At 46.5% G+C, this 25,627-nt stretch overlaps 1 protein-coding gene across 7 annotated transcripts in view; it reads right to left on the reverse strand.

The window, feature by feature from the left end:
• The window catches only part of PPP4R1 (protein phosphatase 4 regulatory subunit 1), a 354,086-nt gene that overhangs the window by 266,635 nt on the left and 61,824 nt on the right, over positions 1-25,627 (reverse strand). For all 7 annotated transcript variants that reach the window (XM_033934064.1, XM_033934063.1, XM_033934068.1 and 4 more), the window contains 2 exons: positions 17,779-17,911; positions 13,607-13,713 (listed from right to left, as the gene is read on the reverse strand). In XM_033934064.1, the coding sequence (XP_033789955.1) occupies positions 13,607-13,713; positions 17,779-17,911 (240 nt within the window). The remainder of the gene's footprint in view (positions 1-13,606; positions 13,714-17,778; positions 17,912-25,627) is intronic.

The following is a 25,627-nucleotide window of genomic DNA, read 5'->3' on the forward strand; positions in this document are numbered from 1 at the left end:
GGGGGCAAACGAAACTCCTTTCCCTTCTAAAAAGAAACATAATTGCAGGGAAATCTTAGCTGAAAGGAGGCACCTAAACTAAACTAAACTAAACCTTAGGTTTGTATACCGCACCATCTCCATAGTCGTAGAGCTCGGCACGGTTTACAGGAATTGGGATGAGAAAGGAACTCCAAGGAAAGGATGAAGATCGGAGGAAAGAAGAATGTTTAGAGGACTAGGATATCAAAGGAGGAGGGAGTGTTACATTTTTGAGAAAAGCCAGGTTTTCAGATGTTTACGGAAAAGTTGGAGAGAAAAAACTTTGTCCCGATACGTAAGAAATTCTTTCCTTCTTGACGGAGTCCATTTAGAAACATCCGCATATATATATATACAGTGGTGCCTCGCATAACGGACGCCTCGCACAGCGAACGCTGCGCATAACGAACTTTTTGTCTTGCTCCCTATAACGAACTTCGTTTCACACAACGAAGTCGCCCGAGGGGCCCGGGGGGGGGGGGCGGAACTACTCTCGCCGCTTCCTAATGTGAGCCGGGAACAGCAGCACCCTCCTGTCTGAATGCAGTGTTCCATCATCTCCCTCCACCTTACCTTAGATGCCGAGTTTTCCGGCTTTCTTTTTCGGCCAGCCACACACTTTCAAAGAGCAGCACATGCGCGCATGCTCTGTTGTTCAATCTTCTCCTCTGACGCAACCGGAAACCGGAAGTTGCAGGAGAGGAGAACATTGATCAACTTCAGCAGCTGCGCGTGCACAGCTTTTTGAAAGCGTGCGGCTGGGTGAAAAAGAAAGCTGGCAAACTCTGCATATAAGGTGAGGTGGAGGGAGGGAAATGTAGGGCTGCAGAACGAATTATTTTGTTTTACATGTATTCTTATGGGAAAACAGGGCTGCAGAACGAATCATTTTGTTTTACATGTATTCTTATGGGAAAACGCGTTTCACACAACGAACGTTTCACATAACAAACTTGCTCCTGGAACGGATTAAGTTCGTTGTGTGAGGCACCACTGTATATATATATATATTCTTTCTCCCAAAAAAGAAACTTGTTTCAAATTGTAATAAAGTTTCAAGATCATTTCTTTATCCTGATGAAATATTAAGGAAACTATCGTTCAGACAGTTCAAGATTTGATGATTCCAAAAATGCTGATAATTCTTGTTCCGTTGTTATATCAATTTCTTTTATTGTTCTTTTTAAATAATAAATCTTTTGAAAAGGTAGTATATTCACTTCTGTAATTTTTAATATAGAAATTAAAAAGTCCTTGAAAATCTCTCTAGGAGTTTTAAATTTAGACATTGGAAAATTTAAAATCCTTATATTTAAACTCCGATTTTGATTTTCCAAATTTTCAATTTTGCGAAGCAGAAAAGCTTTATCCATTGCTTGCTGTTTATTTACAGTTTTAATCTCTATTATAGATTTTTGAATATCCCCAACTTGTATTTCTAATTTTTTAACTTTAGTTGAAACATCAGCCATGAGAGATATGAAACTCAAACATACTGTTTGAAGATTTTCTATAGCTTCCTATAATGAGTCCAGAGTAACCACTGCCGGTTTCATGAGCGGCTTGAGCTGAGGTAGCCCGGGATCCCATTCTCCTTCCCGGGTCTCACTTCCCCCAAACTCACCACCGCTCGACTCCAGTGCTCCTCCTCCCTCTGCAATCCTCTCCAGGATCACAGGCAACGATGTCTCCTCTTCTCTCGGCTGCTCCCAAGGTCCCTCCAAACGAAGGCCGATTTCAGTTGCTTCTCCCGGAGGAGGGGGAGAGTCAGGTCCCAAAGAGCTTAGCGAAATCTCACTTTCCATGCTGGGCTGCTCCTGGGGCTCAGCTGTGGACAACTCAATGTCATCGGGACTGCAAAGGCTGTAATTGCAGTCTGACGCGGTGTCGAAGTCACTGTCAGAGGAAAAGGGATATTCCTCTGCCTTCCCCTTCTCTTAGGCATTGAAACGGTATGTAAATAAAGAGTTTTTAAGGTAAAGTTAAGCCTCTAGAGCGGGAGCTTAGACACACACGTCCACTCAGATCACCATCTTGTTTTTCTCCAGCATCCTGAAAATTAAAGATCAGCTCCGGACCCCACTGCAGCAATCAACTAAGCGGAGACAAGCACAGTATATGCCAAGTCACCTGATTGGCGCATGCTGTGCATAAATCTGGATTCTCCACTCTCTTCGACCTTTTTCTTCTTGTCCCACCCACCTCATGTGCAGACACTGTGTACTGCATATTGAGTCAACGCAGCCAAAGCCAGAGGAGAGATGGTGGGAAAACCTTAAAAAAAAGATCACAAGGGCAGTCTGGAGTACGGACCCGCCATGGAGGAGAGGACGACAGCAGGTAAGTCACAGTTCAGTGACGTAACAAAGATGGAGGAGGGCTGCCCACCCCAGGTGCAGCCCATAAGAATGCGCTGAAGGCTGACGATCTTCTTCCCCGCAGCAGCCAGCAGCCTTTACAGCTGGCTGCTCTTGCCAGCGTCAAGCCTTCCTCTCTGCCGGTCCTGCCTTCTTCCTGTTTTTGTGAAGACAGGACCCGGCTGAGGAAGGCTTGACGCTGGCAAGATCAGCCAGCTGTTAAGGCTGCCGCTGCTGATGGAGAAGGGGGGACAGAGAGAAGAGGAACGGGGGCACATGGATGGAAGGGAGAGGAAGGAGATGGTGGCACATGGATGGAAGGAAGGAAGGGGGCTGGGTGCAGTGCCTGATAGGGGAAGTGAGGGAAGGGGGCTGGGTGCAGTGTCAGACAGGATATGATTGCCAGGATGGACCGGGATGGCCTACGAGCTAGATGGCGTGTTGAGATGGGTATCTTGGAGACTTCTCTGGATTTTTCGCAATTGATCAGATGTATACCAGAGATCTCAGACAATGCCGATCTTAGGGAATCTCAATTTCGAGTTTTGCATAGGGCATATTTTACTAAAGAACGAGTGCATCACTCGGGTTACAGTGATTCTCCCTTATGCCAGAAATGCACCCTGGGGACCCACTCCTTTATTCATGCTTTTTGGACCTGTCCCAAGATTCAGATTTTTTGGAGAAAGATCCTTGAACACGTTGCCAGCATATTGCATCAGACCATCCCATTGTCGGCCACCAAGCTCCTATTAGACAAATATGAGGCTTTTTGTCTCCCTCAACGGGGTCATAGAATGTTTCTCCAGAAAGTGAGTCTGTTGGGGAAGAAAGAATTATTATCGGTGTGGGTGGGCGATTCCCTTCCATCTTTTTGGGCTTGGCGAAATAGTCTCCACATGCTTTTATTGCTAGAACATAAATTGGCTCGCACTACCTCAAGGAGGACGAAGCAGTTTTTATCCATCTGGCTTCCCTATATTCAGTCTTTGAGTCTTAGGGCTCGCAGTGATATCTTAAATGTTCTTTGACTGGTCCTGCTTGGCAAATAATCAGGTGGGGTCTGGGTTACACACAGGAGATGCGACTTTCTCTACTTTCCTCTTTTTCTTTCTTCTTCTTTTTTTTTTTGACTAGTTATTGTTGTCATTAAACAGTATTTGTTGTTTTTGGGGTGGGAGGGTAAGAGGGTTTCTTTACTTTCACTCCTGGCCATTTCAAATTTTATGGTTTCTCTTAGCTGGTTGTACAGCAATGGTCGCTTCCTCATTATGGGTTGGGTAGCCACATTTTGGAGCCCGTCTACTAGCTTCTCCAGGGCTCATAAGAGCCAAGAGTCCTGGAATACCTTCTATTTTCTTTTTTTTTTTTTTACCTGGTTTAGAAGGCTGGGTGGGTGTTGTTAGTACAGCTAACCCAATTGTAGGTCTTGACTGCTACTACTCAGTTGATTTGGCTTTTATTGTCCTTTTCTGGTTAGCTCGGGGGGTGTATCTGGGTTTCTCTCTGGTTTCCTGTTCTTTGGGCCGAGGGGGGGAGCTTTGAGTTCTTGGGAAGGGGGGGTTGGGTCCATTAACACAAAAAACCGTTTTGGATGACATCATGTATATTGTATTGTTTCCAGTTGTTTGTTCTGTTTTCATTGTTGTCATCAATAAAAAAAAATTGTTAAACAAACACATTATAGGATTTTCCATGCTGAATGCTGCTTCTTCCACACTGGCTCTGGGAATTTTATGTAAATACTTTCATTTAAGTATGTATTATTTTGTCCTATGTTTGTTATACTGTGTGCAATTCTGGAGGCCGCATTACCGTAAAGATGTGCTTCGAGCCGAGTCGGTCCAGCGTATGGCCACTAGAATGGTCTCCGGACTCAAGGGTCTCTCATACGAAGAAAGACTGGGCAAATTGCAGCTCTATACTCTAGAGGAGCAAAGGGAAAGGGGTGACATGATTGAGACATTTAAATACGTCACAGGTCGTGTCGAGATGGAAAATGACATATTCTTTCCCATGGGACCCTCGGTCACAAGGGGGCACCCGCTTAAACTCAGAGGAGGGAAATTTAGTGGTGACGCCAGGAAGTACTTCTTCACGGAAAGGGTGGTGGATCATTGGAACAAACTTCCGATGCAGGTGATCAAGGCCGCCAACGTGCTCGACTTTAAAAATAGATGGGATATCCACGTGGGATCCCTACGAGGGTCGAGCTAAGGAACTAAGTCATCAGCACTCAGACTTAATGGGGTGGGTCAGTAGAGTGGGCAGACTTGATGGGCTGTGGCCCTTTTCTGCCGTCACCTTTCTATGTTTCTATGTTATACTTTCTCTGGCTATGTATTTGTTTTCAGATGGTTTATAACAGGGGTGCCCACCACTGTTCCCTCTAAGCTGAGCAGGAGTCCTCCACCCACAGTCTCACCAATAGAGGGTGCTGTTTTACTGTCACATTTTTCAATTGTGAGGGACAGGCAAGTTCTGCAGGACTCCAGGGAACATACCTGTCCTTAGCGACTGAAAATATTCCACCCCCTAGTGGTAGCAATGCAGCTGGAGGACACCTGCTTAAAATGACCAAGGCAAAATGATCTACCAACAATAAAATAAAAAAAATTTAAAAAAAAAACAAAGCACACTGTACGCTGAGAAAATGTTAATTATCATTCCTATTCCAGGTTTTTTTCAAAGAGGTCAAGGCAGATGACTCTATGCACTGTCACTTCAGTAAAAACCATACAAAAATAGACAAATATACCCCCCTTCCCTTTTTACTAAACCACAATAGCAGTTATTAGCGCAGTGAGCTGCGCTGAAGCCCAGTGCAGCTCTCGATGCTCATTGGCTCCCTGCGCTAAAATCCGCTATTGTGGTTTAGTAAAAGGGGGGGCCATAGTGCAAAATATAGACAGCAGATATAAATTCAGACAAATTTTGATCACTAAATTTAAAATAAAATAATTTTTCCTACCTTGTTGTCTGGTGATTTCATGAGTCTGGTTGCACTTTCTTCTTCTGACTGTGCATCCAATATTTCTTCCCTTCTTTCAGCCTGTATGCTTCCTCTCCTCCAGACCTCATTCCCTCCCTAAACTTTTTCTTGCTCTCTCCCTGCCCTTTCTTTCTCTCTCTCTCTTCATGCCTCCTTTCCTTCCTACTCAATCCCATGGCCTGGCATCTCTCTCCTTTCCTTCTATCTCTTCCTCCCCTGCCATGCTCTGGCATCTCCGCTCCTTCCTTACTCTCTGGTCTGGCATCTGTCTTCTTAATTTCCCGTCCCTCCCCCCATTCCCTGGCATCTTTTTTCCTCTCCTTCTCTTCTATCTCTCCCTCCCCCCTCCATTATCTGGCATTTTCTCTCCTTCCTTGCCCCTGGTCTGGCATCTGTCTCCTTTCCTTCTCTCTCCTTCCATGGTCTGGTTTCTCTTTTCCTTCCCTTCTCTTGGAAGCCCTTGGCATTTACTGTGCATGTTTGGTAGACAGGCTGGAGGTAAAGGGCGGCATCACCCCACAGTTATAATGTCCGGTTTGGGCCTCTCAGACTTGCCGGCTAATGGCCAAGCAATATAGATGCATTATAATATTTTTTGTTTTATTTTTAATCCCTACTTGCCCTGCCTTCTGGAGAAGCCCCAGTGAAGGAACGGATGCAGCCACTTGCCTTCTTTGGCTCTGGGGATGCTGGAGCGGGAGAAGGTGACAGAAAAATATGTGGGGCGAACGGTACTCACCCATTTATATTCGGCGGTGCTCTCCTCGGGGGCGGACACGAACGGAAACGTTCCATGGGGGAGGGAAGGCGACGCTCAGAGCATGGCTGCCGCGTCCTGCCCCTTCGGCAGTCCAAATACTTGCCGCTGTGGCCTTGCGGGACGCATCTGCGGCTGCAGCCAGCTACCAGAGTGTCATGCCCCAAGGCTGGAGTTTGCACGCGTTGTTAGAGGAACTGAACCCAGGCAGGGGGGGGCGAACTCTAACACTGCGCGCCGGCTTCCTTCTGAAACAGGAATGACATAACTTCCTGTTTCGAAGAAGGGAAGCCAGCGCACGCAGTGTTAAAGCCCCGCAGCCTGAGTTCAATTTGCTTGTGGGCAAGAGGGCAGTGGTGAGTGGAAGGGAGGGAAGCTGTCTTCATCTGGCATTCGGGGAGAGGAAGGCTGATCGGCCGGTAGATTTTGAAGGCAACGCGAGTCTATCACGGAGCCTGGGATGGGCTCTGTGATCGACTCACGTTGCCTTCCTGAGCTACCGGTCGATCGCGATCGACGTATTGGGCACCCCTGGTTTATAAGAATTACTTAATTGACTTTTATTTGATTATGGAACATACTTGTAAACTGCTCTGGTTCCGTAGTGCAAAGAGCATCAAATCCAGTAAATAAAGGAGACAGAGGTACCGTATTTTCACGCATATAACGCGCGCGTTATACGCGTTTTTACCTACCGCGCATACCCCTCGCGCGTTATATGCGTGAGCGCGGTATACAAAAGTTTTAAAACATAGTTCCCACCCCGCCCGACGCCCGATTCACCCCCCCAGCAGGACCGCTCGCACCCCCACCCCGAACGACCGCTCGCAAGCGCTCCCACCCGCACCCGCATCCACGATCGGAGCAAGAGGGAGCCCAAGCCCTCTTGCCCGGCCGACTCCCCGACGTCCGATACATCCCCCCCCCCCGGCAGGACCATTCGCACCCCCACCCCGAAGGACCGCCGACTTCCCGACAATATCGGGCCAGAAGGGAGCCCAAACCCTCCTGGCCACGGCGACCCCCTAACCCCACCCCGCACTACATTACGGGCAGGAGGGATCCCAGGCCCTCCTGCCCTCGACGCAAACCCCCCTCCCCCCCAACGACCGTCCCCCCCAAGAACCTCCGACCGCCCCCCAGCCGACCCGCGATCCCCCTGGCGACCCCCACGACCCCCCCACCCCCCTTCCCCGTACCTTTGGTAGTTGGCCGGACAGACGGGAGCCAAACCCGCCTGTCCGGCAGGCAGCCAACGAAGGAATGAGGCCGGATTGGCCCATCCATCCTAAAGCTCCGCCTACTGGTGGGGCCTAAGGCGCGTGGGCCAATCAGAATAGGCCCTGGAGCCTTAGGTCCCACCTGGGGGCGCGGCCTGAGGCACATGGGCCCGACCATGTGCCTCAGGCCGCGCCCCCAGGTGGGACCTAAGGCTCCAGGGCCTATTCTGATTGGCCCACGCGCCTTAGGCCCCACCAGTAGGCGGAGCTTTAGGATGGATGGGCCAATCCGGCCTCATTCCTTCGTTGGCTGCCTGCCGGACAGGCGGGTTTGGCTCCCGTCTGTCCGGCCAACTACCAAAGGTACGGGGAAGGGGGGTGGGGGGTCGCGGGTCGGCTGGGGGGGCGGTCGGAGGTTCTTGGGGGGGGCGGGCGTTGGGGGGGAGGGGGGTTTGCGTCGAGGGCAGGAGGGCCTGGGATCCCTCCTGCCCGTAATGTAGTGCGGGGTGGGGTTAGGGGGTCGCCGTGGCCAGGAGGGTTTGGGCTCCCTTCTGGCCCAACTACCAAAGGTAAGGGGGGTGGGGGGGTCGTGGGGGTCGCCAGGGGGGTCGCGGGTCGGCTGGGGGGGCGGTCGGAGGTTCTTGGGGGGGGCGGTCGTTGGGGGGAGGGAGGTTTGCGTCGAGGGCAGGAGGGCCTGGGATCCCTCCTGCCCGTAATGTAGTGCGGGGTGGGGTTAGGGGGTCGCCGTGGCCAGGAGGATTTGGGCTCCCTCCTGGCCCGATATTGTTGGGGAGTCGGCGGTCCTTCGGAGGGAGGGATGTATCGGACGTCGGGGGGGGCATCAGGCTTTCAGGATGGGGACAGACCTTCAAGGGGGGACAGTGCACGGAAGTCAGGGGGGGTGAACGGAGAGTCGGGACAGCGCACGGAAAGTCAGGGCGGGCGAAAGGAGCGTCGGGCAGCATGCGCGGTATACCCGTGAGCGCGGTATACCAAAGTTTTTGTACATATCATCGTGATTTCTGCGCGCTATACCCGTGTGCGCGTTTTATACGGGTGCGCGTTATTTGCGTGAAAATACGGTATAGTACTTCTTGTGCCTAGTTCTTAATATCCAGAAGCAAAGACACTCCCCTTCATGACAGCTCCACACTCTGATGTTATTTCACTTTATGTAGGACTTGCCTTTATGATTATTATGCTTGTATAGTCAAATTTTTATGTGAACCGCATAGGATATATGCAGTAGTGCTGCCCGATTTACGATTTGAATCGATTCACCAATTCATTTTGGGTGAATCGATTCAAATCTATTTACGACAAAAAAAATCGGCCTCCCGACTCGTTGACTGACCCTCCCCCCTCGTCCCTAAAGCAGGAGCGGCAGCGCTGCCTCTTGCTGGCCTGCCGCTCCTGGTATAGAGGGCGTGTGGTGAGGGTCAGTTGGGAAGTGGCTTCCCTGCTGGTGTCTGGCTTCCCCGCATCAATTTACATAATTTCAGCAGCCAGTCCTGCATAAGATTGCTGGCTCTAGCGATCTTTGCAAGCTGCCATACATCGTCCGAGTTGTCTTCTCTCTGCCTCGGTCCCGCCCCTCCTCTGATGTCAGAGAAGGGGAGGGACCGCAGCAGGAGAAGACAACTTGGATGACGTATGGCAGTTTGCAAAGATCGCTAGAGCCAGCAATCTTATGCAGGGCAGGCTGCTGAAATTAGGTAAATTGAACACGCAGGCCTTCCGGGGGGGAGGGGGGGTGTAGTCCTTCATGGGGGAGCAGGTGCAAGCCTTCCGGGGGGGTGGTACATGCCTTCGGGGGGTGCAGCCTTCCAGGGGGGGATACAGGCCTTCAAGAAGGGACAGGCAAGCCTTCAGGGGGGGACAGGCTGGCCTTCAGGGGGGTTTAGACGTTCAGGGGAGGGGGTCCTGGTGTAGAAGTACACGGAGGGAGGGTTCAAAGAGACGTGCATATGCCGGACTTTGGGGGGAAGAAATAAGGGGTCTAAAAACAGAGGAGAGAGAGATGGTGGACAATGGGATTTAGGGATGAAAGATACAGAAAGGGAGAGATGGTGGACCCTAGGGTGGTGGGGAAGTATGGAGAGATGCTGGATGAAAGGGTAGTTGAGAAAAGATGGATCTGTAAATAGAGATGAAAAAAAGGAAAGATGCCAGACCTCCAGGGGAGGGAAGGGAAACGGAAGGGGAGGACAGAGATGGCAGATGGATGGTTAGCACGGAAAGGAGACCCTGGCAAGCAAGTTATCAGAAGACAACCAGAACCTGGGACCAACAAGATTTAAATAATGACCAGACAACAAAAGGTAGTTAAAAAAAAAAAAAAAATTTCTGTTTTGTGATTACAATATGTAAAATTTGAAACGTGTATCCTGCCAGAGCTGGTGTTAGACTGCAAATGTGAGCTAGGATTTAACAGAGAGAGGAAAAGTATTTTCTGTTTGTTTATTTTGTTTACACCACAGCGCCAGTGTGGTTAGGAAAAGGCAAAGGGGGTGAAGAGGCTATAAAATAAACCCACCAGGATGTTTTAAAAAAACACTCAATTGGGCAGGAAAATCGAATCGAATCAAAATTTTTTCTTGAATCGGGCAGCACTAATATGCGGTATATAAACTTTTTTAATAAATAAATTCCTTCCTGGAGGAGACCCCTATGCCCTATCACCACAATTCCCTGCTGTCTAGTGGTGGGGGACAGGAGAGACCAACATTTGCTCCTTCACCCTGGGCCACTGGGTATAAAATGATGTTGATTGACCTCTAGTGATACTATCCTTAGGCACGCATGCTCCTTATTTGGCAGCTTGATCCCCAAGCAGTAGCACCTCCAGACTATCACTAAGGGTCAATTGACATTGTTGTGAGCTCAGAAGCCTGAAGTTAGGAATGAATGGGGACCACTCCTGCCTCCCACTGCAAGCAAGGGCAATAGGTCTGGGAGATGGCCTGGGGAAGAGATGCTTGGAGGGGGCATGGCAAGTACAATACCTCCAGTCCTTTTAAGATGGCTCCAAGAGCACAGGGTCATATATTAGTAGACCTTGCTCCCAGGAAAGGAAAAAAAATGTTACTTCAAAAATGATGTTACTTTTCTATGAATAACACAGCTTGTAAAATTCAATGCAAAGAGTGTTATTTGATTTTCATAATGAGGGTATTTGCATGCATTTGCATGCTTGCATCTCATTATTAAATAACATGAATTGCAGTTAATTAAATGTGCTTTACAGTAAAATAGCACATTAATCTTTCTTTACTTATTACACGATTGTGCCATTTATTAGGTTCTTACCTCGATAATCTCTCTTGTAGATGTGTCTAGTGGTCCTGAACGCTAGGGGGCCGTCCCCTGAATACCTGCTCACATAACTGATTTATCAGGAGCTTAGCGCAGACTCTCTTTTCTTGGGAACACACTTCCTGCGGATCCCCAACCCTGAAGGACTCAGAGGAGGCTGAGCCCAAGACTCCTGCCCCTCACCCAAGCACTCTGTCACAAATGAGATATGGGCGCTCCTCGACCAGACATCCAGTGCAAACCTGGCATGAATAGGGGTAGGAAGGCTTGAGGGGTCCATTCTTGTCAATTTTAAGTACAACTGAGATGTTCTGAGGCAGATAGAGGCTTTAGAAAAGAAGACTGGTAAAAATCCAAGATGGCCACCGCCAATAAAATTGTGCCACAAATGGCATATGGGGGATGTCCCTGAAGTACAAAAAATGCAGTGCAATGGATTTTAGAGGTGGGGAACCTTGGCTCTGGCTGCAGAAATCTTCAAAATTCACTTTTGGAGACAACCCTTTCCCCCATAGGCTACAAAAGCCTTACTCGCTGTGCCATGTGCCTACCTGCTTAAGCTCAGGAATACAGCTGGGTTAAAAAAGGAGAAGAACTCTGCCTCACAGGTTCGCCGGACGAACTTGGTCTTTGGGCTGCCAATCAGAGCAAGGTTGACCTAAGCCCCAACCCCTGGAAAATCTCATGCTGAGAAGGAGGAGAGGACAATGCAGCCGACCCACCATAAATCCCAGCCAAGCCAGGAAGGAGCCAAACAACTTGCGCTCAAGCTCCTGATAAATCAGGGACGTGAGCAGCTATGCAGGGGACAGCCTCCTAGCGCTCAGAACCACTAGACACATTGCACTAGAACAAACATTGTTTGTTATTTCCTTAACTACACCTCCAAACCTCTTCCTTTTTTTGAGGAGAGATTATCTTTTGAAGAATGTCTCCTATGATGCATCCTTTCTCAGCTTCCCTTCGTTCTCCTCCCTTCCTTATGGGCTGTGCTATATAAATTTTAACACATTCCAGCCCTGTTTTGACCATATGATTAGAAGATAAATATTTGTATTTCCAACACTGTCATACACAGCATTTCAGGAAAATCACAGGCTTGCATGTGGATATTCTCATCACTCTCTCTTTCTCTGATGTCTCAGAACACAAAGCAAGGCAAGAGTCGAGGACCTGATCATTGACCATCTAAGCCATAGCGTTTTTGACCCACTCCTGTGGACAGCTCTGCTATAAAGACATGGACTAGTTCACAAATCTCAATTTAATAATAAAGACTAATTTTACAGTATATATAGTTCAAATAATTTAAACAAAACAGATTTAAGGAAATATCCATTTGAAAACTATTAAAAAATTTACCCCATTTGGAAAATCACATGAATGAAGTACAAAAATATTTAATATACTCCTTTACTTGGATTGCAAATTTCAAAAGTAGCACACGGTAACATTTCAAATTCAGTATCAACCATTATGCAAATAAAAGCATTAATGATTTCAGTGCCATTTTACACAGAGAAATAACAAAGCATTTTTGTAAAATGAGAAAGTCTATGACTTTGCCCTGAGGGTTTACAAGGTAGGGCAGTTCTTAGATGTCTTAGTGAGGGCCCAGTACCAAAGAAAGCTCAGCTGGATGCCCTGAGGAACAGAGTAGCAGAAAGAGTGAACACTGTACAAATTACTGTATTATGTTACTGTAGATGAACACTGATGTTTAAATATATTTTTTAAAATAGGTCCTTATTTATATTAATTTTGACCTGCTGATACAACAGTATCTCATACCACTACAGAAATGCAACAGCATTAGAAGCCACACCTCCCCAAGTATACCCCAAGACTTATTTTTATAAAAGATATATATATATTTTTTTAATTCTTTCTTCATTTTTAAACTTTTATCAAGTGTACAAAAATTCATAATAAACACTATTAGACCACTTGAACATCTTATCATTGTATCCTATAAATATAAATGCAACCATCCTCCCACCCTCCCTCTAAGCCAGTGGTCTCAAACTCAAACCCTTTGCAGGGCCACATTTTGGATTTGTAGGTACTTGGAGGGCCGCAGAAAGAATAGTTAATTTCTTCTTATTAAAGAAATGACAATTTTGCATGAGGTAAAACTTTTTATAGTTTATAAATCTTTCCTTTTGGCTAAGTCTTAATAATAATATTGTAATTTATAGGTAAAGAGACATATGATCAAAATGGTTTTATTTTACTTTTCTGATTATGATAAATATACCAAGGGCCTCAAAATAGGACCTGGCGGGCCACATGTGGCCCCCGGGCCGCGAGTTTGAGACCACTGCTCTAAGCCCATTATTCATTATAAGATCATAAACCCTCCAATTGAAACCCTCCCCCCACTCAACACTAAGTGGTATATAATTAATAGAAAAATGGCATTTAATCATGACAAAAAGATGTTAATGGCTCCCATATTTTTATAAAATTTTTATCATTTCCATTCTGTACCGCCAGTGATCTTTCCATTCTATATATGTGACATAACGAATTCCACCAGAAATTAAAATTAAGCCTACTGTGGTCTTTCCAGTTATTAGTAATATGTTGGATGGCAACTCCAGTCATGATCAATAAAAGTTTATTATTACACGATGATATCTGACTCTTTTTTCTCATAGACATTCCAAATATCACAGTAGCGTAAGATAACGCTACATGGTTTTCCAATAAACAATTTATTTGATCCCAGATTGAATTCCAAAAGGCTAAGATATGAGGATAGTAATACAAAAGATGATCCAAAGTCCCTACATCCAGATTACAATGCCAGCATCTATTGATATTGCAGATGGTAGTTTTAGAAATTGTGATTCTAAAAAAGACCTTAAAAATCTATAAGGGCAAAAATGTAAATATGCCTTACAAACATACAGCTCAATTAATTATACTACAACACACAAACCTGAATCATCTGCCAGTCTGTTGACTCGTTCCAAAACAGCAATACAATCTCTCTCATCATCGCTGACTTCCTTCAGCAGGTCCAGCAGACTTCGAGCCACCATTTGTCTAGTTGATGAATACAAATATATTTATAAAGATATCTATGAATCCAATAAATTACTCATTTTACACATCTAGATTCCTAAAAATCTTATTTGAAAAAAGGGAAAAAATTCTGTGTTGGGCTCAGTTTTTAAATATAGCATGACAGCTGCATGTATGAATCAACCAAACATGTAAAGAATGGGTGAATGATAGGAAAATGGCCAAGCTAACATTCGCAAGCCTATTTCTAAATCAACATAAGAACATAAGAATTGCCGCTGTTGGGGCAGACCAGTGGTCCATCGTGCCCAGCAGTCCGCTCACACGGCGGCCCTCTGGTAAAAAGACCAGCACCCTAACTGAGACTAGCCCTACCTGTGTACGTTCTGGTTCAGCAGGAACTTGTCTAACTTCGTTTTGAATCCCTGGAGGATGTTTTCCCCTATGACAGACTCCGGAGAGCGTTCCAGTTTTCTACCACTCTCTGGGTGAAGAAATACTTCCTTATTTTCGTACGGAATCTATCCCCTTTCAATTTTAGAGAGTGCCATCTCGTTCTCCCTACCTTAGAAACATAGAAAATGACAGCAGAAAAGGGCCACGGCCCATCTAGTCTGCCCACACTAGTGACCCACCCCCTAACTTCCTCCATGAAGAGATCCCACATGCCAATCCCATCTTTTCTTAAAATCTGGCACCTGTAGTGGAAGATTATTCCAGCGGTCAACCACCCTTTCGGTGAAGAAATATTTTCTGGTGTTGCCATGAAATTTCCCACCCCTGATTTTCAGCGGATGCCCTCTTGTTGACGTGGGTATTTTAAGAAAGAAGATATCTTCTTCCACCTCGATACGGCCCGTGATATATTTAAACATCTCGATCATGTCTCCCCTCTCTCTGCGTTCCTCGAGTGAGTAAAGCTGCAACTTACCCAGCTGTTCCTCATACAGGAGATCCTCGAGTCCTGAGACCATCCTGGTGGCCATTCGCTGAACCGACTCAATTCTCTGCATATCCTTTTGGTAATGTGGTCTCCAGAATTGTACACATTATTCCAGATGGGGTCTCACCATGGATCTGTATAACGGCATTATGACCTCGGGCTTACGGCTGACGAAACTTCTACAGATACAACCCAGATTTGTCTAGCCTTGCATGAAGCTTTCTCCATTTGATTGGCAGTCTTCATGTCTTCGCTAATGATCACTCCCAAGTCTCGTTCTGCTACAGTCTTTGCTAGGATCTCACCATATAGGGTGTAAGTCCTACATGGATTTTTGCTGCCTAGGTGCATGACCTTGCATTTTTTGGCATTGAAATTTAGTTGCCAAGTCTTTTGACCAATGCTCCAGTAGGAGTAGGTCTTGCATCATACTGTAGGGCATTGAGCTTGGAGAGGGTGAACCACCTGTCCTTATCTACTAAGTCTATTCCCTTCAGTACCTTGAATGTTTCGATCATGTCCCCTCTCAATCTCCTCTGTTCGAGGGAGAAGAGACCCAGTTTCTCTAATCTTTCGCTGTATGGCAACTCCTCCAGCCCCTTAACCATCTTGGTCGCTCTTCTCTGGACCTTTTTGAATTGTACCGTTTCCTTCTTCATGTACGGCGACCAGTGCTGGACACAGTACTCCTGGTGAGGGCGCACCATGGCCCGGTACAGCAGCATGATAACCTCCTCCAATCTGTTCGTGATCCCCTTCTTAATCATTCCTAGCATTCTGTTCGCCCTTTTCGCTGCCGCTGCACATTACATGGACGGCTTCATCGACTTGTCGATCAGAACTCCCAAGTCTCTTTCCTGGGAGGTCTCTCCAAGTACCGCCCCGGACATCCTGTATTCGTGCATGAGATTTTTGTTACCGATATGCATCACTTTGCACTTATCCACGTTGAACCTCATCTGCCAGAATGGGATGGTGGGAGTGTTGGCAAATTAGGAGAATAAATGTTGTAAAACTGCCTGGCCAAAATGGCCATTCTGTCTGGAGAAAATATCCAGACAATAATGAGATGTAATGTATGAACCGAGGACCAAATGGCAGCCTTGCAGATTTCCTCAATAGGAGTTGATCTGAAGAAAGCTACACACACTGCTATAGCTCTTACTTTATGACCCGTGACTCGACCCTGCAGAGGGAGACCAGCCTGAGCATAGCAGAAAGAGATGCAAGCAGCCATCCAGTTGGAGATGTTTCGCTTGGAAATAGGATGCCCCAACTTATTTGGATCGAAGGAGATGACTTGGTATTGAAGATGGAGATTCCCCACCTGAAATCTCAGGAATCTGCGAGAGGCTGGATGAATTGGGATACGAATATAAGTCTCCTTGAGATCTAGAGAGCATAACCAATCCCCTTGATTCATCAGGGGGTACAGTGTTGGAAGAGAGAGCATCCGAAACTTTTCTTTGACAAGAAATTTATTGAGGCTCTGAGGTCCAGAATAGATCGCAAATCCCCCATCTTCTTTGGGCCTAGAAAATAATGGGAATAAAATCCCGTGTCCCGTTGGTTCAAGGGAATTTCCTCGACAGCTCGGAGGCAAAGAAGGGCTTGATCTTCCTGAAGAAGAAGGGGAAGTTGCAACATGCTGGAAGGAAACTCTCTTGGAGGGAGATCTGGTGGAACTTGAAGAAATTTAAGTGAATAAGGTGAGAACCCATAGGTCTGATGTAATTTGCTCCCATTGTTGGTAAAAATGATGGAGCCAACCTCCTATGGGAAGAAGAGAAGTCTGATGGATGCAGGTGGACGTTATGCTCAGACCAGATTGTCAAAAAGATTGCACCGGCTTAGCTGCAGCAGGAGCCTGGGATTTTTGTCGACGCTATTGCTGTGGTTGTCTTCTAGGCGGAGGCCTGGAAGAAGCCGGAGTAGACTTTTGAGGGTAACGACGTGGAGGTGGCTTGGAAGCTGGAGTTTTAATAATAAAAATAATAACACTGCTGCATCTGCATACTTTCCGGACCCACCATGCCTCTCAGGCTCTCATTCCACTTCGCCAGAAGTGATTTGTGAAGTGGAATGAGAGCCTGAGAGGCATGGTGGGTCTGGAAAGTATGCAGATGCAGCAGTGAAACCGATACCCCTGACGCAGCAAGACAACGCGAAACGAAAGGTTCCCCGTTGAGTTCATTGGCTGTTTTTGCCCAGGAAGTGAAATTGTGGATTGAAAAGCACCTGGATGATAGTAGCAGCTAAGTGGTTTTTTTTCATTTGCTTCTTTTGCAAGATCCTGGTCCGTATTACTGCAGTGCTCCCTTGCCCACAATATCACGATTTGGGGCTGTTTGCCCCAGCTTGCTGTTGACAGCACTCTGTAGGCTATTACAGTGCTTTTCTCCTAGTGTTTGCTTATATGCAGGTGTGTTTATTTTTAAAAAGTGGAGTTTTTTTTGCCATATGAAGCAGAACTGAGGCTTTTTCTCCACTTCTTTTTTTCTTTTTTCATCTGCCTGTTGCTTTATGTTTTTGCTGTATGGATGAGTAGTATGTATGGAAAGCCTTTTAGTGTTGCGGAGTGTGTATCTTTTTCCATATAGGGTTTTGTGTTGAGTGAATATTGGAGTTATCTGACCCTTATCCCTAGGTGAAGAGTTTAGTGACAATATTTTTCCCCATGTCATTCTCCAATCCCTAGCCCTGGCCAACCTATGGGGCAGACCAAACTCAGGAATCAACCTGGAAACCTTTCACCTTTTCTGAACCACATGGACAGTATCTGTCTTCAGTTTTATGCACCAAGACATTTACTTCATTGCATAAATAAATTGTTTGCAGTGATATCAGAAGCTATTCCTGGGGAGGCAAGGAATCAATTATAACCAACACTTTGAAAATTATTATATGAAAGGACTTTTTTTTAAATGGACATTACTTCCAAACATCAGACCCCTGTGCAATAGGCAACTATAATGTTCACGTCGCAGTAAAATTAGAAATCAAGACTGGGCAGAACTCTTCTTTAAATAATTGCTGGATAACATGCAGCAAATTATTTTGCCAGCAGCTAGTCATGCTTGTGAACTGTACCTTTGAGAAGGGAATCACTATGGACACATTAGCAGAATGCTGAAAGCACATACCTGTTGAAAATATTCTCACTTGCAGCGTACTTGTCTAGTCTTCCCAGAGGCGTCAACATTTCATCTTGTGAGACAAAGTCCAGGGCTGAAGGTATAATCACATCAGACTCTGAGCTGTAGTCATCCACACCAACTATGAGAGACATAAAAAATACTCCTTATAGACACCACAACAAACATCAAAAATTGTTTGCATTCTTGTGCCTTTACACAGAATATTGTCCTTCAAAAAAGGAAAAACATCTATAGCTTAAATCAGCGTTCAACCTTTTGATACCTATGGACCGGCGGAAATAAAATAATTATTTTGTGGACCAGCGGTTGAAGAACACTGGACTAAGTGGTGCCTATCTCCACCCAATCTCCGCCCCAGACACCGCCCCCATAATAGTACTAATTGTAACACCATTTTTTCCATTGATTTTTCTTATATATATATATATACACACACACACACACACAATATAATTGTATTAACAACACATAATGGTTAACCACAAAATTAAACTACACAAAGCACACTGTATACTTCTCAATATTCATTCCTACCAGAACACAGATAACCCCATGCAAATACGGGACCAAAAACTAAAAGTACTAATATATACAAAGAAACCCTAAGATGCAAGATTCTGCATGCAATACAACCCCCAGAGAAATAGAAACAAATGTGTTTCTTCCTAAACAGACAGCAGATGTAAATCAATCACTAAATTAAAAAAATAAAATCATTCCCCCTACCGTTTTTGTCTCCCTTCCTCCATGCTGTGTCTTGCCTTCTGGCCTGCCCCCCCTCCCCCCCTCGGTGTTATCTTCAGGCCAGCTTCTTCTTCCTCAGTGCTGCAGTGCACAAAGCCGTAGGTAGTGTCCCGTGCCTCATCTGGAAGCCTTCCCTCTGATGTTGTGACGTCAGAGAGAAAGCTTCCGGTTCAGGCACAGGACGAACATAGGATTAGGAGCCTCTGCCCACGGCTTTGTGCACTGCAGAACTGAGGAAGAGGGAGCCAGCCCAAAGACAACACCACATCGATCGCACCATGGACCAGCGGCTGAAGAGTACTGTCTGGGGTCCGATGCACGTGCCTGCCCTGTGGACCAGCAGGAAATTTCTGCGGACCGGTGGTTGAAGAACACTGGCTTAAATACTACTTTAGAAACAAATGATCAGTACAGCAAAAAAAAAAAAATACAACTCAACCAAAACCACAGCAAAGTTACTTACTTTTAATGGTAGGATCTGTAAATATAGCAGAATACTTACAAGTGAATGATATCATCTGATGGAGCCTGGAACTCCCAAGGTATCCAAGCAAGTGGGTAGGCATCAGATGGTACATTTTTGGCCTGTCTTTTTTTTCATGTGTTGACTGACAATCCAATTCAGGTCTTCCAGCACCTGGAGCACCCGCTGCAATGTGCAGAATCCCTCGGCCAATGAGGGAGCTCTGAGCAGCTAGCTCTCTAAATAAGGGAGCAACTGGAGATCCATCTGCTACAGGTAAGTTGCAACCACTGCCATCACCTTAGTGAAGATCTGGCATGCTGAAGCCATTCCAAAATGCCGGGCTGAAAACTGAAAAAGACAGTCCAATCTGAATCCGCAAAACTCAGCGGTGGAATGGAAAAATGGGGATGCGCAAGCACGTCCCTGTAAAATCCAGAGAGGCAAGAAACTGTCCTGGAGCCACTGCTGCAATGAATGAATGCACGGTCTCCATTCGAAATCGGTGAATCTTGAGAGCTGTAATCACATGCTGAAGATCCCGAAGGAGGCCTCCATTCTGCAGAGCCTTTCTTTAGCACGAGAAAGTATAGGGAGTATCTGCCTGAGCCCGAGAGGTCAGACGATACTGGGTCCATAGTCTGAAAATCTAGCAAGTGCTGAATAGTGGTTGCAATCCTAAATGCTTTGTCCGGGCAATCTGAGCAGAGCCCACTAACCAATCTGCCAGAGGTCGAGCAAAGTCCAGTTTGGAACCTGACCAAATAAACTCCAAGACCCACCAGTCGGGTGTAACGAGCATCCAGACAGGCAGAAATGTTTTGAGACGACCCCCAATCAGCAGAGGGGCTTCTGTGGACCTGGTGCCATTGTGCCTGAGCATCAGGAGGCGCCGCACTGAAGTCGAAAGGCTAGGATGTCTGTAGCCACCATACCAGCATTGGTAGTCCCGAGAAAACACATAGAACATGTCACTTGCACATGGCTGGAAGCGCTGGGTGCCAAGAAATCAAAACAACCAAAACCCGAGGAGGGCCAGGTTTGCTATCAGGCTAAGTTGTAGGGTGACAGTCCAGTCTACAATTCATGAAGGTATGCAAACCTCTGTCAAACAAATCACAGCTCCTGAAAAGGCAGCGCAGCCAATGGAGCCTTGAAAGTGGAAACAGCAGGTAGAGATGGATTATTCTGACACCTTAGTCCAGCGGTCTCAAACACGCAGCTCACGGGCCGCATGTGGCTCTCCAGATGTTATTTGCGGACCGCAGTCTGAACGCGATCAACAGCATTTCTCTTCCCCTTTCCCTTCCTTTTGGACCAGCAGAGTGTCTGGCCGGCTCGTTCCGCGGGTTGGCGGCTCCTCACGCTATCCACTCCTGCATCGGAAGCCTCTCTGATGTCACAACATCAGAGAGGCTTCAGACGTAGGCACGGATCTCACAAGGAGCCGCCACCCGCGGCTTTGAACGGAACGAGCCAGCCAGACACGCTGCTGCTCCACAAGGAAAAGAACGGAAAGGGAGGGGAAAGAGAAATGCTTCTGCTACATAGCAAAGAGGGACCCTAGGGAAATGCTGCTGCTGCTGCTGTACAGGGAAAGGGAGAGGGAGGGAAATGGGAAGAGAAATGTCTCTGCTGCACAGAAAAGGGGGAAGGGAAATGCTGCTTCTGTTGCTGCTGCATCCAATTGGGAAAGAGAGGGAAGGAAGAAGAAGGGAGAGGAACAAGAGAAGAAGCCAAGTTCATGGAGGGAGGAATGGAAAGGAGATATCAGGCCATGGAGGGGGAGGGGGAGGGAGAGATGCCAGGGCATGGGGGAAGGGAAGGAGACAGATGCCAGACCAGGGGAAAGGAAGGAAGGAGGGAGGGAGAGAAAGGAAGGAAAGAGATGCCAGACCATGGAAATAGGACGGAAGAAGAGAGAGATAGGAAGGGAAGGTAAGACATGGAAACGTAGATTTTGAAAAGAAAGCAGAAAAATTGAACATTAAGTTAATGCCAAAGATGGATGCAAGGCAGAAAGTGAAGACGGAGAGAAAAACAGTTAAAGGCAAGAAGGCCCTGGAAACATAGTTGAAAGCACAGAAAAATAAAGTCACCAAACAACAAAGGTAGGGAAAATTATTTTATTTTCAATATAGTGATTGAAATGTGACAGTTTTGAGAAAGAAAAGATATTAAACTTTAAATGTGAGGGCTGCAGAAAAAATAGAGTACTTGAAGGGCCGCAGAAAAAATAGTTAATGTCTTATTAAAGAAATGACAATTTTGCATGAGGTAAAACTCTTTATAGTTTATATATCTTTCCTTTTAACTGTTAAGGAAAGTTTTATAAACTATAAAGAGTTTTACCTCATGCAAAATTGTCATTTCTTTAATAAGACATTAACTATTTTTTCTGCAGCCCTCCAAGTACCTACAAATCCAAAATGTGGCCCCGCAAAAGGTTTGAGTTTGAGACCACTGCCTTAGTCAAATTCGCATAGGTAGGGCATGCAATGCATCCGACATATAAATTATGCCTGACAAACAAAATTGAAGAGGGAACCACTGAGGAAATGAGGCACTTTCCAGAACGTGCTCTGAAGTGTAACATGTGCGAGTGACACAAAACGTTACCAAAGCAGTTGCGTCACACACCTTAGGGGAAAAGGGACATTTTGCCACCTGAGCTACCAAAAATCCGCCCTGGGCTGAACCAAAGCTGGGGACACTTCTTGCCATAAAATCCAAGCATGGCATAGTTCTAGCAAATGTCAGAGCATTTTCAGGAGAATTAGACTGCTCCAAGACCAGAACCCACAGCAGGGTACCAGGGGAAGGTACCGAATATACACCACAAAGCCTGGAGGAAGAAGTGGCTGGAGCCGGCTGAGAGACAAGAAAGACCTCCTGTAAAGGTCTTGCAAAGCCATAAAAGGTGCAGGCTTGTGAGAGCATTTACAGGCTCCCAAACCTCCAGAAGGATCCACAGATCCAGCACATAGTTCCTATCTCCCATTCCGGAAAACACTGCACCTGTAAATAAGGGGCCAACAAGCAAATCATCCACACCTGGATCCTCCAGATCACAGCAGGAAGTGTATCCAAAGGAGTAATGCCACTGAGGGACTGGATTGGGATTGCAGAGGGAAAACAATAGTCTGAAATCCAGAGCGCAAAAATTTCAAAAATGGTGAAAAGGTGTCAGACTCCAGGGGCATAGGTCAAATTAAGGTACAAAACTGAGCTTTTCAGAGGCTGCGCAGGGTCCGTAGCCTGGCAGATGAATTACCAGCCTTGCCGAGCCCCGAAAATCATGAAGGCTGCCTCGCCGGGCTAGCTGAACATTTGGTCACCTGCTTCAGCAGGGAATAGGCTAAGCAGGATGCTGCGCCCTCCCCCTAGCTGTGCCACATGGTGCAAAAACACTCTAAAAGCGCTAAATTTGTGCAATCCTGGCAAGAATTCAGAAGAGGAGAGCTCAAGGACTCCATCCTAGTAAGTTTACAGGCAAAATTTGCAGATTTGAAGAAGCAAGGAGCTTTAGAAAATAAAATCGCTAAAAATCCAAGATGGCTACAGTCACAAAATTCGCACCAAAATCGTAACATTTCCCAAACTTTAAAAAAGGCGATTTTAGGATTTTTCAGGAGGGGGAACATTTAGAAACACTCAAACCCCCACTTTTCACACCTCCCCCGATGTCTCTCACAGGGTGTCAGCCTGTGTACTCACTGTGGTCTGACAGGATCAGTTAGAAGTGCTGGAAGCTTACATTCAGCTCTCTCATAGTAGCTGGGTGAAAATAATCACTGCCACAAAGCTGAGCATGTTCCTACAAAGCTGATCTTCAGACTGCCAGTCAGACTCCAATGTCCGATTATATTTTCACCCTCACGGACCATCGGGAAGCACGACGACGCAGCCGGCACCCTGTGAGACACCGCTGAGCCTCCTAAGGGTGCCTAACAGTCTGTGCTTGACCCCTGATTAACAGAAGATGAGACCACCTCAGGGACAGCCATGAGCTCCAGAAAAAACTAACCAGGCTGGCAAACAGGTACCCAGAGGGATCGGCTTGTCAGCTACAGACCAAAGTCTGTGAATTCTCAAGCAGGCAGAGTTTTAAAATTGCTCCCAGTACTAAATTACATCAAATTAAAACAATAAAAATGGTGAGAGCAGAACATAGAAACATAAAAACATAGAATATGATGGCAGAAAAGGGCCGTTGGTCCAACATGTCTGTCCACTCAAAAGAACCCTCCCCTTAAAAGAACACTCCCCTAAGCAATTCGCCGAAGTGAACCCACGTGTTTATCCCATCGCTTCTTGAAGTCGAGCACGTTGCTGGCCTCAACTACCTAACGTGGAAGGCCATTCCAACGATCAACCACCCTTTCGGTGAAGAAGTACTTCCTGATATCACCATGAAATCTCCCACCCTTGAGTTTGAGCGGATGTCCTCTTGTTGCCGTGGGACCCGTAAGAAAAAGGATATCTTCCTCCACCTCGATAAGGTCTGTAAAAGATATTTGAACATCTATCTTGCCTCCCCTCTCTCTGTGTTCTTCGAGAGAATATAGCTGCAGCCTGCTTAGACGCTCTTCATATGGGAGATCCTTGAGTCCTGAGACCATCTTGGTGGCCATTCGCTGGACAAATTCCATTCTCTTCACGTCTTTTTGACAACGTGGCCTCCAAAACTGAATACATTACTCCAGATGAGGTCTCACCATGGACCTGTACAACGGCATTATGACTTCAGGCTTTTGGCTGACAAAACTTCTTCGGACGCAACCCAGCATTCTTCTAGCCTTGGCCAAAGCTTTCTCCACCTGAGTGGCCGCCTTCATATCTTCGCTAATGATTCCACCCAGGTCCTGTTCTTCGACAGTTCTTGTTAAGGTTTCCCCATTCAGGGTGTATGTTCTGCTGGGGTTACCTTCGTCTCCCGAGAGCCTCCCGACTTCAGGATCGCTTGGGCGTGACTTTTGCCCGCTTCAGCGTCCTGCTCCTCTTCAGCTCACCTCAGGGCCGCCGAAAGTTTTTGCTCCCTCACTAACCCACAAGGCAGAGGAAGGAGGAAGCTTCCCTCCATCTTGTCCCTCCTTCCTCCGCCAGACGACGCCAGAAGAAAAAAGACCAGCCCTGCTGCGGCTCTATCTCAGAGCACCTTCGTCTCCCGAGAGCCTCCGGACTTCAGGATCGCTTGGGTTTGACTTTTGCCCGCTTCAGCGTCCTGCTCCTCTTCAGCTCACCTCAGGGCCGCCGAAAGTTTTTGCTCCCTCGCGACCCCACAAGGCAGAGGAAGGAGGAAGCTTCCCTCCATCTTGTCTCTCCTTCCTCTGCCCGACGCCGCCAAAAGAAAAAAGACCAGCCCTGCTGCAGCTCTATCTCAGAGCACCTTCGTCTCCCGAGAGCCTCCCGACTTCAGGATCGCTTGGGCTTGACTTTTGCCCGCTTCAGCGTCCTGCTCCTCTTCAGCTCATCTCAGGGCCGCCGAAAGTTTTTGCTCCCTCGCGACCCCACAAGGCAGAGGAAGGAGGAAGCTTCCCTCCATCTTGTCTCTCCTTCCTCCGCCCGACGCCGCCAGAAGAAAAAAGACCAGCCCTGCTGCAGCTCTATCTCAGAGCACCTTCGTCTCCCGAGAGCCTCCCGACTTCAGGATCGCTTGGGCTTGACTTTTGCCCGCTTCAGCATCCTGCTCTTCTTCAGCTCACCTCAGGACCGCCGAACATTTTTGCTCCCTCGCGTCCCCACAAGGCAGAGGAAGGAGGAAGCTTCCCTCCATCTTGTCCCTCTTTTCTCCACCTGACGCCGCTAGAAGAACTTAGACCAGCCCTGCTGAGGCTCTCCCTCACAAACCTAATATTCAACCCTTTCTCTCTTACAATTCTATTAGACACCAGCTAGACATATTTGATAAGTTTTATCCTGATTAGACACAATGTTCAAACTTTTTTACATGATTCTATGTAATCGCTCAAGCCCTGCCCAACCACTAAGAATCTCCAGATCCTATTTAATTGTTTAAGCTCCGCTAAGGATCACCAGATCCTATTTAACTGTTTAAGTTCTGCTAAGGATCACCAGATCCTATTTAATTGTTTAAGTTCTGCTAAGGATCACCAGACCCTATTTAACTGCCTAAGTTCTGCTAAGGATCACCAGATCCTATTTAATTGTTAAGTTCTGCTAAAGATCTCCAGATCCTATCTAATTGTTTAAGCTCCGTTAAGGATCATCGGTTCCTATCTAACTGTTTAAGTACTGCTAAGGATCACCGGATCCTATTAATTGTTTAAGTTCCGCTAAGGATCACCAGTTTCCCAACTATCTGTTCAAGTACTGCTAAGGATCACCGGATCCTATTTAATTGTCTAAGCTACACTAAGGATCACCAGTTTCTATTTAACTGTTTAAGTTCTGCTAAAGTTCACCAGACTCTATTCAATTGCTTAAGTCTGCTAGGTTCACCAGATTCTACTCAATTGTTTAAGTTCTGCCCAACTCCTAAGGTTCTCCAGATTCCATTTAATTCTTTTAGTTCTGCCCAACTACCAAGTCTTTCCTTCATTACAGCCCCTATCCCTCCAAAGGCTTCTCCAACCCCACCATGAAACCACTTCCATGGATTCTTCT

The sequence above is a fragment of the Geotrypetes seraphini genome, chromosome 2 (assembly GCF_902459505.1).
Source record: "Geotrypetes seraphini chromosome 2, aGeoSer1.1, whole genome shotgun sequence".
NCBI lineage: Eukaryota > Metazoa > Chordata > Amphibia > Gymnophiona > Dermophiidae > Geotrypetes > Geotrypetes seraphini.